General features: G+C 43.3%; 1 protein-coding gene across 2 annotated transcripts in view; it reads left to right on the forward strand.

Annotated features, from left to right (window-relative positions):
* The window catches only part of MICU2 (mitochondrial calcium uptake 2), a 256,302-nt gene that overhangs the window by 198,077 nt on the left and 44,992 nt on the right, over window positions 1–13,233 (forward strand). For both annotated transcript variants that reach the window (XM_054015452.1, XM_054015453.1), the window contains one exon: window positions 6,408–6,455. In XM_054015452.1, the coding sequence (XP_053871427.1) occupies window positions 6,408–6,455 (48 nt within the window). The remainder of the gene's footprint in view (window positions 1–6,407; window positions 6,456–13,233) is intronic.

Below are 13,233 nucleotides of genomic sequence, written 5' to 3' on the forward strand. Positions count from 1 at the left end.
TCCATAACCTTTCTTGAAAGCATATTCCAGAGCTTAGCTATCCTTATAGTTAAGTTTTTTCTTGTATCTCCCTTGCTGCAGATTGCTTCTTTTCCTACCTTCAGTGGACTTTGAGAATAGTTGATCATCATCTTCTTTATATCATCTGTCCCCACTCAGTCTTTTTTTTCTCAAGACTAAACATGTCCAGAATTTTTAACTGATTTTCTAAATCTTTCATTATTTTTGTTGCTCTCCTTTGGATTCTCTATTTGACCGCATCTTTCTTAAACCAGACACAGTACTCCAGCTGAGGTTTCTCCAGTGCCGAGTAGAACGGGACAGTTTACCTCCCATGTCTTATATATGATACTCCTGTTAATACTCCCCAGAATATTAGCCTTTTTTGCCACCACATCACATTGTTAGCCCATTTTCAGTTTGTGATCCACTATAACCCCGAGATCTTTTTCAACAGTACTACTACGTAATCAGTTATTACCAGTTATTTTCTAGTTGTGCATTTGATTTTTCATTGCTAAATATAGTATTTTGCACTTGTCTTTATTGAACTTTATCTTGTTGAATTCAGACTAATTCTCCAGTTTGTCATTGTTATTTGAATTCTAATCCTGTCCGCCAAAGTGTTTGCAACCCCTCCCCGCTTGGTGTCATCCACAAATTTTATAAACATACTTTCCACTCCTTTGTCCAAGTCATTAATGCAAATATTGAATCGTATAAAACCCAGGACAGTGAACTATTGATAACTACTCTTTAAGTATCATCTTTCAATGAATTATGCACACACTTTAAAGTAATTTAATCCGACCACTTTTCCCTAATTTGCTTATGTTACGTTACACTGTCACAAAAGCCTTACTAAGCTAGATCTGATCCATGCATCCATCTGATTTACCCTGGGCCATTCTAGATATGGCTCTGAGGATCCCCACTCTTTCATTCCAAGATCTTCTCTCCCCACTCTCACTCCCTTGAGGGCTTTATTGGTGGTAGCTGGGACTTGCCCTGGAATGGGTTTACTGCTGGTCTGGCTATCAGCACATTGGGAAAGTATTTCTACAGCTTTAGATCCTATCAGGGCCATTGAACAGGGGTTCCCAAACTTTCTGCCAGCATGACCCCATTTGAATGAAGTCTTTCCTGCCAGGACCCAAGACAGCATGGCGAATGCCATTTTGAAGAGCAAAATATCATCCTCCGCACAGTGTGTGTGACCTTGCATGTACCCTATGTGTGAGCTTACACCGCAGGGAGGATGTCCTCTGCCCAGTGTGACCTTGTACATATGGTGCATGCGAGGTCATGCTGTGCAGAGAATGCCAGTTTGTAATGCAAAATGGTATCCTCTATGCGTCGTGACCTCGTGTGCATTGTACATATGAGGTCATGTGGAGCAAAATGGTGTCCTCCACACAGAAGGGATCGCCGCGACCCCATCTGCTGATAGTGCGACCCCATTATGAGTCACAACCCACAGTTTGGGAACCGCTGCCATAGAAGCATGCTCAGTATCCACCAAACCTCCTTACTGACCTAACACTTTGAATTCAGTTTCACATTTATAAAGCTATAAATATTTTTTTTAAATAAAAATGCAAAATACTACTTTGACGAGTGCCCGGAACTAATAATCTACAACTGTTTGAAGGCAGAATTTAGGTTGCTTATTTCTACCATCAAATGGTTATTTAAATATTCAGTAAAACTGTCATTGGTTCAGATTGCAGAATAGAAAGCTAGGAGATTCTGCCTTCTAGTGGACAGTTTTAAAATTAACTTCATATTCTTGTGGATATATTTCTGTTTATATTTTACTAAGAATATTTTATTTATTAGCAACACTTATTATTTTATAATCTTAGCAGTTTGACTGTGGAGATTTTTTTTTTTTTTAATACCAGGAAAATACAACATGCTTGCTAATCCAAAATAAAGGAATCTGGTTGTAATTGTCTGAGGCATAAGCATTAAGTAATGCGTGCAGCATTTATCCTTTCATTCTGATGGGGTCTACATATATACCAATAGTATTTACAAATTGTTTTAAAAAAAACCTTGTCTACTGCACCTGTTAAATGTAAACTTGAAAATGAATAAATGTCAATGATCTCTTCAGAATAAAAAGTTTTACAAAGAAGAACTCAGTTCAGTTTGTGCATCAGGTAAAGTGGTCAAATCTGTATAAAAGTAATAAAAGTGAAGTAATAGTATTGTGAGATGAATTCTCATGGAAATGATTCCATGGTAAAAATCTGCTTTGAGACAGCCAGGTATATGTTGACCTCAGTATAATCAGTCCTAGACAGAATATCAAACATATCATGGCATTGTTTAAAGTCACTGAGGTTGGTGTGGAAAAACAATCAGAAATATTTTACACCTTTTTGCTATTTTTATCTTTTTTACCTATTTTACTATGCTGACTGCTCACAGAGTCAACATGGCAAAAGCAGAACTCCTAATCTTCTCTCCCCTGCAATTCCTCCCTCCTTCATTCTCAGTCACTAGTGAACAACACCACCATCCCCCCTGTCACTTAAGTCCATAACTTGGGTATCATCTTTGTCTCAGCCCTCTCTATAGATCTTCACATCATTCAGGCTGAGTCTGAGCCTAACCAATTCTTTCTGCATAACCTCTAAGATCTGACCCTTTTATCCACCCATACAGCTAAAACTCTAGTCCAGGCTCTCCTCATCTGGTATCTTGATTACTACAACATCCTTTTCCCTTGACCTTGACAAATGCAAGTTTGCCCTGCCTGTATCCATTCAAAATGCTGCTGCAAAGATCATTTTCCTAGCTCAGTGCTTTGACCATGTCACCCGTTCCTTTGTTTCTCTTTACTGGCTCCTCCTCCTCCATTGCAATCAAACATAAGCTATTTGTCTTCACTTTCAAGGCTCTTCATGGCTTATCCCCACCCTGCCTATAAACTCTCATTTAGCATGAGATGTCAACTCCCACCTTTTGTCAGCCTGAGATGCAAGCCTCCATCACCCACTTGCACCAGCAGGATCTACACTGGGGCTGCCCCATACTCACCCCTAAGAGCCACTGTAGCTATAGGCAAACTAGGCAACTGCTGCTTAGGATCTGCAGGTTTCTCAGAGAAGTGGTGCCGCAGACCAGTCTACCGGGGTGTAAATTGCAGAGTACTCCAACTGCCCCATATAGACCCTGCTGGTGCAAATTAAAAGCACCTAGTTTGCATTGATGTACAGGACTATATCAGTATGCACTAAATACTTTTTAGTTCACACCAGCAAGGTCTAAATGGGGCAGTTAAAGCAGTACAGATTGGAGTGTTCTGCAATTCACATTGCCTAGACTGATCTGTGGCACTGCTTCTTCCAGAAATCTGCTGCGTCTAGGCAGCTGCTGCCCTACATGGATGCCAGTAGCTATCACACCCTCTGGGTGGGGGCAAGGCAGCAAACTAGGGACAAGGCAGCAAAATAAGGACCCTGGAATTAGGATCCTGCACAGATATCATCTTTGGGGAAAGAAACGCTCAATGGAGGGAGAAAAAATGGGTACTTTTATTGGAGCTGTGAGAAAAAGAACTGATTTCAGTATCTGCCGGTAGCATTGTCATAAGCCCTGTTACTCAGTATAGTATAGGAATATGAGTTACATTTCAAAGAACTAGTATGAGCTTAAATCTCTTCAACACCGTATTTAACAGAATGGAAGATGTCATGGGCAATTACAAATTGACTGGGTAATTAAATTAAATAGATTGGGGAGGCAAAGGTCTGTCTAAACATGAAGAAAATATAATGATAAATTAAAACCAAATAGGAGAGTTCCCCCATTCTCTCAGCCTTTCATGAATAATTTAAATTGATTAACATAAAATAAGGTTCAGCCATGGGGCTTTTGATCTTTTTAGTTGGTTGTTTTAATAGTTGTGTTTTTTTAAATTCCATAGTAATTTGGATCTGTATATTTGGTACTTAGTACTTTGGTCTGTATATTTATGACAACACTTGTTTGCATTTGGTGCCCAGCGATATGATTGGTGAATGCAAAGCAATTGCTGTTTGTGCTTAAATTGCAAGCTTTTCCATGGGCAAAATTGTGGGTTCAGATATAAAGATTTGGGGTTTGAGTCCTCATTGCATCACTCCCCTTTATAGCAGCATAACTCCATCCGTTTAGTTTCTGTAGAGTTACACCAACTTGAAACTGCAGTAATGCAATGGTGACTCAAACCCTTGGCTTTTGAAAATTCAGCCAATTAAGGATAAACTCGCATGCCACAGAGGTCCATGAGCAATTGCTAATTAACTGATTCTCCCTATTAGCGCTCTGACATTAAGCAGACAAAAAATGTCTCATTGTACACCTTTGTTCATAATCCTGCTCTAGGATAGAAATCAGTAATCCTATACCATAGAAAAAATCACCTGATACCATTCCAAATCTGCATACTCTAAACTCAACACCTGAGTAAAGTTTGAGACCAGTGTAAAATACTCTTTTGGAATCTTAAATGCTTTACTGACGTTTGAAGAGAATACTAATGTTGTTAGGTCACCAGTGGGTTTTTTGATTAACTACATGTGTGCTTTGGACGTGCCTTGCTATGTAGTTTACAGTTTGGCATATAAAAGCTGAATTACCCGTGTTTTTTTTGTTGATACAATATGTGTATTTATTACTAATGTGTGAAGTCTCATAATTGCCGTTGCACAGATTTTCAACTGGATAAAATTTACTAATAAAATATTGGTTAGGTTTTGACTATGGGTGCTTTGTTTTATGGTGATATCACACACAAGCTAGATTTTGGAGACTATTTCACACATGATCAACTTCAGATCGTTTCTGCGGGGCTCCAACACTATAAAATGTAGCAACATCACTTTTTGCTTCTGTGTTTGTACAGCGCCTAGCACAATGGGGTCCAGGTCCATGACCAGGGCTCCTGGGCACCACCACAGTACAAATAATAAATACAAATAATTTATGCCTTTTATGTGAAAGAACTAATACAACATTGTACATTCAAGTTATAAACACAATTTTTGAAATATAAATAATACTTAGTATCTAAATAGTGTTTGTCTGGTCATAGCACCATACAGACATAACTTTACTAATCCTCACAATGCAGCTGTTAGGTAGATGGCTAAGAATCATTTATCCCTATTTTTACAGGTGGGGAAACTGAGAGAAAAGGAGAAATGACTTGGCCAAATCTACATAGCGTGTCAGGGGCAGATTTAGGATTAGAACTCACTCTCCTGAGTCCCAGCCCTGCGCTCATTTCTCCAGCCAGTGCTGCTTTCAGTCAATGAATATTTCTAAATTCTGGAGTTGGTATAAAATGACAAACTTAAAATATTAAATTATTTCAAAGCAAATAAAAATGTTATTGGCTCAGCATAGTGATTAATCAAGTTTATTGTTTATCACTGAGGCGTAAGAGGATTCCTTATCTATCAATTAGCTAAATATAAATTATAAAAATTATGTTTATCTTTGAATAGAGTGTAGTTTAAACATGCCTGTTTAAACAGCTTCTACGTTATACAGTGTTTACTTCACAAGTTAAAAGTATTTTTAAAAGCTGTTCATAAGAAGCCCTTTAAATGTTTTTCTTAAAACATTATCATAGGGCAGATGCGTAGGATTCTGTTGTTTAACCACCAGCTTTATATATTCTCTATCTTTAGCTTGTATGCTGCTATTTGACACTGTCACATCTTTGTTCAGGCTTTTCATTTAAATCGGTGTTTCAAAGGAAAACTCTGGAATTTTCCTTCAAAAGGCGGGGGAAAACACTTTCACCTTGTAGAAAGGACATGTTGCTATTTAAAAAAAAAAAAAAAACCTCTTTTTGGCACAGGGCCCAGCAGTACTATCAGTGCAATCTAGCAGCTTGGCAGCTTTGCTTGTTGCCATATTCCCCTTGAGAATTAAAGGAAAGCTATTCTCCGCCTTTTCAAGGCTGCCAAAGGATGAAATACTTTGATCCTTCAGAATAACAGTAGAGTAGTTCTCCTCCCAGGTACTAAATGTGACAAAGCACATTTAATTTATTCGTCTTTCATATAAACACTGAAATTTTTCAGTGAAAATCCAAACATTTAGTTCAGGTCTTTTATTTAATACCAAATAAACCTAACTCTCTCAATTAGACTTCCACATGACAGAGATGCTCGAGAAACAAGTTCACCTCCAGAGCACTGAAAATAGAATCAAAATTTTTGTTTTAACAAATAATGACAAAAGAAAATATTTATTTCTAAGAAGTTGTATTATTTAATATACAATTAATATTAAACTGAATGTTTTAAATATACAAAGTTTGATTGTAAAAGTCAACAAATATTTCAGATCAATATGCTGATTTTAAAATTCACCATTTCATTTTTGGTACTATTTTATTTCAGGACTGATCTCATATACAGAGTACCTCTTTTTGCTGACAATCCTCACAAGTAAGTATTTTGTGTTATATATTATAATGCAAGAATATTTAATTGCTACTAGCTTTTACGGGACCAACTTCTGTTGGTGAAAGAGACAAGCTTTCAAGATACTATCCCCAGACCTGAAGAAGAGCTCTGGGTATCTTGAAAGCTTGTCTCTTTCACCAACAGAAGTTGGTCCAGTAAAAGCTATATTACTTCATCCACCATCTCTCTAATATTCACATACTAAGGTGTATAAAGGACACTAGATAGACAGCAGTAGTTGGAACCCATCATGTTCCTTCATACCATGCCCTCAAACAATTGCTGACATCACTCCATTTTTTAATTCATTTTCTTCTAATTCCTTCCCTCCTCTCTGTTCCATTCTCTTCCTTGTTTTTTTCTCTCTCTCATATATATTTGGCTGACTCTTCTGCTTGCCCTGTTGTCTGCTGATTACTTCAGTAGCCCTCTTCTCCATTTCCAGCCGCCACTCACCAAAGATGTGGAAACTATTCATTGTGCTACACAAGGCTGGGCTGAAAAGAACATGGAAAAGATGTTTGGGCTGGCAGGTAGTTCTTTGAGCCTGCAGTCCTGGACATGAAAAGTGCTATTGCAGCCACCTTCATTAGGGGCTACAGTGGGAACAGGGAGTAAGGGCAGGTGGCTTTCAAGAGAGCCCTTTGCTGCTTTAACTGCAAATATAATGGCATTCTTTGCTGAGTTTGTTGGGGTGACCTTGGGTCTTTTAGCTTTCCTCACAGACACTGATCCTGGCCTGTGCTCCATACATGCCACCCCTCTGTACCACTCTGGTGGTCTGTCCCTCAAGCTGGGAAATATTAAAAGTCAGGAAGAGCTTTCGAAGACAAAATGGATATAATGGGCATTATGAAGTGAGGCCTTTGGCTAGCTGTGATACATTCCAATTATATAACCATATAGGCCCAGTTTTGTTAGCCAGTATACTCTTTCACAAACCATTAGTCTCACAAAAGCAGGAGAAAACCAAAATTCTTAGCTCTCTTGATGTCAATGGATGATGGACATACATCCTCATGGACCTCTCTGCAGCATTCATCACTCTCAACCATGAGATACTGCTGTCTTACCTAAGAGAGGTGATGGCACTAAAATGATTTTGAGCCCTTCCTTGAAGGATGCATCCAGAGAACCGTGATGGAAAATGACATCTTTCCCACCAGCCCGCTCACTTCATAGAGGGTCTCAAGCATTGATTCTCTTTCCAGTTCTATTTACCATCTACATACAGCCACTAGGTGAACTGGAAAGATAACATGAACTTGAGTGCCAGCAGTATGCAGATGACACACAGCGCTACCTATCTTTCACCACATGTAACCATACCAGTACAACCAAGATGGTCCTGAGCTTGATCAGGTCATGGATGAAACTGAACTCAGGCAAGACAGAGGTTATGATGGTGGGCAGAGGAAAGCACCTCCTGGCTGGACTATAGCACTGCAATATACATGACATGAAGCAATCATCCTTCAGGAAACTCTAGCTAATACAGATCACAACATTGTGCATGGTATCAGTATAAACTAATGCATCATACAAATATACTGCCCCCCCCCCCTCGAGTAGTGACCCTCCAGTGCCACAACTAATGGCCCAATAATTTTGAATGTGAGCAATACTAAATGTACATTAGTTATTCAAAAGTGTTTCCAAACAGATGGTAATAGCCTAGAAGGATTCTGGCTGAGTAATGTCCTACATAAAGCAGGGGGGAGGAGTAAGGTCATCTCTTACATATGAAAATAGTCATTTTCAAGATAGGCTACCTTGATCACTACTGGTATTTAAGAGAAGGAAAACATTCTTCCATGCAAATAGAAATACCAGCCAGGGGTTTACTGAATCCAGAAGTGGCAGACAGGATCTAGCTCCACAGGAAAAATGTGAAACTAATTTTTTTGTTGCAAAACAAATCAGGCAGTGGATAGTCATAAGCACATTAAAAAAGAGAACCCAATAGCAGCATCAATATTCTTATATAGTATGTTTTAATTAAAATCAGATGGCAGAAGATTCAGTTTCTTTAAATTCAGTTGTTAGGCTGAGAATTAAAACCAATGTTGATGCATTGGATCAAATAAGAAGGAATTGAAGCAGCTTCAAAGCAAGCAATTCTTCACATTTTCAGACAATCGAATGACATTATTTCCAGGGTATATCATATAGGAATGAATTGAACTGCAAAAACAAAGGAACCTATTTATACAGGATGAATCCAATGTTAATTTTGCTTCTGAAGTTACACAAAAGGTTATCATGTACGTCATTCTGAAAGCAAATGTCAACAAGGGTTAGTGCTTCCATCTGTATCTAATATCTATCCCATATCAATCAGTTCTTGATATTTCATAATTATGTAGCCTATGTGTCTGACTCTTTAATTATTACTAGATACAATCAGATTATTCAAAGAAGCTCTATGAGGCTGTATTTACATTTTTAATGAGATTTTCCCAACCCCACAGAGTTATTCTCTAGATCTGCTATCCTCTTGTATTACCCCTCTATCGGCTAAGATATTCCCAGTTTCTGTGCATCTGTACAGATATGAAATCCAGTATCTGGGTAACAATGGCCTGTGTTGAAAATATTTCTTCATGATAAATGAAGGCCTTATTTTACCTATTGCAGTACTCACTTCCCACTCAGACATGCCTCATGTCACCACAATTATCTTTTGTTCAGTGCCAAGGCTTAGTTAATGGTATACTCCTGGTTAGTCTCTGCTATGGGTTGTGAACAGCTAAAAGCCAGCATTTCTTTCCTGGTGAGTGACTCCAGGAGCTGAGCATGCCATCTCTATCAAAAACCCATTATAATAGAGATAATTAATGCTGTTTTGGTGTGCAGGACCAAATGGAACCTACACTTGCGGCTAATATGCAGGTCTGATGATCAGATTTTACAGTTTTGCCTGACAGTGTAATTAAATACAAATATATTTGAGATCTTCTTTGAACCACATTTACATTATAAAATGCATACCATTGGCATTACGTCATATCAGATAAGTGTGTCTTCTTGGGGACTGTATGAGCAGTTCTAGCCTGTATATTTTACAACAGGCTACTTTCTTATCTGTAAATTACAACACAGATTACATGAATAATTTTACAATAAATCGTTACACTTTTATTCTCTAAAGTTTTTATGGGATATGCTCTTATTATTATTGAACCAGAGAACTCTCTGGTGAAAGGTTTCAAATGAAACATTTCCATGGAGACGAAACCAGTGTCCTTAGAGTTCGGATTAGCACACTAATGATATTTGTCAAATGTTAGTGCATCACAAGGTTGGTCAATTGGAAATGCTAATTGGCTGGTGAAGGGGTAAATAATATCTAATATATAAAGACAACATGTTGTATAATATTTTTGCCAGATTCACTGGAAAGCAAAAAGAGGCATTTTCTTAATGTTTTCATTCTGCAAAAACATAAGCTTTGTGCACGTTAGAAAAATCAAGGTCCACACTTTTGTCAGCCAAGGCTGAAAAAATATAACTCCAAACTAAAAACTTCTCTGAAGGGGCTTCACATTGCCAAGGGAGATTGAACATTGTATTGAACATTGTATTCCTGGAGACCTTTGTGACCCCGGTAAACTATAGGAGATGTCCCATAGCTTTCTTCTAATTGATGGTTTGCCTGCATAGAGCTACAAACCCCCAGTTTTTCTTCGAGTGATTGCTCCTGTGTATTCCACAGTAGGTGTGCGTGCTCGCCATGTGCACTGGTGCCAGAAGTTTTTCCCTTAGCAGTACCCATACTGGGGGAGCACCGTGGCGACCCCTGGAGTGGCGCCTATATATCACGCTATAAAGGGAGCCACGGGCTCCCCCCACCCTCAGTTCCTTCTTGCCGCCAGTGAAGGTAGTCAGAACTTTGCGCTCCAGCTCCGCTGCAGCCTTTCTTCCCTAGTGGTACCGTTCATCGGATCGTTCTCAGTGTTAGCTTGGGCTCGGGGCATGCCCCGTGCCCCAGGCTTCAAGTTTCGTGACTCCTGTTGCTGATCTATGCCCAGGAGTGACCCTCACACTGAGTGTCTTCGCTGCCTGGGTGAGACTCATATTAGCGACCGCTGCAAAATCTGTAGGGCGTTCAAACGAAGAACCAAAAAGGAGAGGGACTTCAGACTTCGAGCTCTCCTAATGGAGTTGGCGTTAACACCAACGCCGGTGCGCAGATCGGACTCGGCAAAGGCCGCCGCATCGTTGGAACGTAGCGAGGCGCCTTTGACCACTCGGCGCCGCTCTCCCTCCAGGAAGCAAGGGAAGGGCCCGGCCTCGCAGTAAAGCCGCCATAAGGACAAGGGGGAGGCTGGTCCCGTGCTGGGCAGCCCTCGGTCCCCCCTGGGCTTAAGACCTCCGACTCACGTGGAGCGGAGCAGCCCGGTGCCGTCGACCCAGATATCCCCGGTACGGATACCATCAATGCCGGAGGCGGTGCAGGCTGCAAAGGACATTATGTCTTTTCCCGTGCCGAGCTCACAACCGAGTATGGGTCCCAGGTCTCGAGGCAAGCCCCCATTAGGTGCCCGTCAGACCTGTTCGGTGAGCCGCAGCTCCCGCTCCGGGGATCACTCCCCGCACCACTCGACACGCAGCGACCGCTCATCGGGGGACTCCCGGCCATCGTCAACACCGGCCGGACCATCTGACCCGTCATCAAGACGGGAATCACGGGCCCCCTCTACGCCACCCGCCAGCGAGCACAGGCACCGAGAGAAGCGCTGGGAACGCTCCCTGGTCAGGCATGGGGACCGGAGCCAATCTCGACACGACAGATATCATCATTCGCGCTCCAGCTCTCGCTCAACCAGACACTGGGCCAGAGACTCCCCCCGGGGTACCTCGGCGTCACGGCACCGGGCTTCGTTCCGCCGTCGCGGGTACCGAAGCAGTTCGTCGAGGGGGTACCGTTCCTTGTCATTGAGGTCCAGATCGCGAGGGAGACAACGCCACAGGCACCATTCCCATCGCTCCCAAGGCACCAAACACTCTTCGGCCACCTCGGCCTCGGCACCCTTCTTCCCGTCCTCGGGCCGCGCTGCCCTGCCGGGACAGGTTGTGCCATCAGTTACCCAACAGGGCCAATGGCACGGTACCCAGTGGCAAGGACAATGGTGCCAGTGGGCACTGTGGCAGCAGGTACCAGCCCACCCGGGGATCTGTTCCGTCGCCGTAGCGTCCCAAGCTCCATCAGCCTCGTCGGGCCGCCCATGGGATAAGTCGACGGGCCAGGAATCAGCGGACCCGAGACCGGACTCCGACCTGGGTCTCAACGCCCCGGCACCAATCGCGGTGCCCAACTCCGCGCATGCCACATCTCCGACACCAGACGACGCCATTGTGGCGCCTCTGCCTTTGGTCCTACAGGAGGACTTTAAGGCACACCAGGACTTGCTGAAGCGGGTGGCATCCAACCTTCAGCTACAGGCCGAGGAGATGGAGGGACCGTCTGATTCCCTCTTCAACGTTCTATCTCCCTTGGCACTGGGCCGCGTGGCCCTGCCGTTACACCAAGGTGTTGCCAATATCACCAGTTCCCTGTGGCAAGCTCCCGCCTCCTTGGCTGAAAGGAAGTATTTTGTGCCGGCGAAGGGTCACAAATACCTTTACTCCCACCCGGCACCTAACTCGCTCGTGGTTGAGTCGGTGAACCACAGAGAGTGCCCAGGCCAACCCATGCCCACCCCTAAGAACAAAGATGTCAAGAGACTCTATTTCTTTGGCAGAAAGATTTATTCGTCAGCTAGTTTTCAGCTGAGAATAGCCAACCACCAGGCCTCACTCAGCAGGTATGACTTTAACCTGTGGGAGTCTTTGCCTAAGTTCGAGCCTCTTCTCCCGGATCGGGATAGGAAGGATTTCAAGGCTCTGGTGGAAGAGGGGTCAGCGGCGGCTAAAGCGGCCCTACAGGCTGCGTCGGATGCGGCTGACACGGCGGCTCACTCCATGGCGTCTGCAATCTCCATGCGCCAGGTATCGTGGCTCCTGTTGTCAGGTCTGTCGATGGAGGCCCAATCCCTGATGCAGGACCTCCCATTCGATGGCAAGGTGCTCTTTGCGGACCAAACGGACGTCCGGCTGCATGGGATGAAAGTCTCCCGCACCACCCTGCAGACCCTGGGCCTCTACGTCCCTCCGGCAAAGGACAAGGCCAAATCGGCCTCTACGTCCCTCCGGCAAAGGACAAGGTCAAATCGCTCCCGGCGGCTCAACCCGCTAGGAGCAGATATAAGCCCCCGTACAGAAAGCCTTGAGACCAGAAATGCCAGTCACAGAGGCAGTCCCGCTCTACCCAGTAGCCTGGTCCCTCTAAGGGCAAGAGGCAGGGAAAGAGGTGGTTTTGACTATTTACAGGGGGGCACCGGGCCTGTTGCCAGGGAGACCCCCCCAACCAATAAAGTTTGTGTTCTGCAATAGATAGTCTGCCTTCCTCAGGGCATGGTCCCGCATAACATCGGACCAGTGGGTCCTCAGCACTTTTGCCGAGGGATACGTTTTGCAGTTCACTTCCCCCCCCCGCCAAGCCACCCGCCCCCCAGTGTGGCCCTGGGAGATCCCGAGCAGGTCCACATCCTGGGTCAGGAGGTGGATCGGCTGCTCAGTCTCGGTGCGGTGTAACACGTCCAGCACAGTTCCAGGGCAAGGGGTTTTACTCCCGATACTTCCTGATCCCCAAGGCAAAAGGGCGTCTCAGACTCATCCTGGACCTGCACGACCCTGAACAGGTTCCTAACCCGTTCCA

The sequence above is a fragment of the Malaclemys terrapin genome, chromosome 1 (genome assembly GCF_027887155.1).
Source record: "Malaclemys terrapin pileata isolate rMalTer1 chromosome 1, rMalTer1.hap1, whole genome shotgun sequence".
In the NCBI taxonomy this organism is placed as follows: Eukaryota; Metazoa; Chordata; order Testudines; family Emydidae; genus Malaclemys; species Malaclemys terrapin.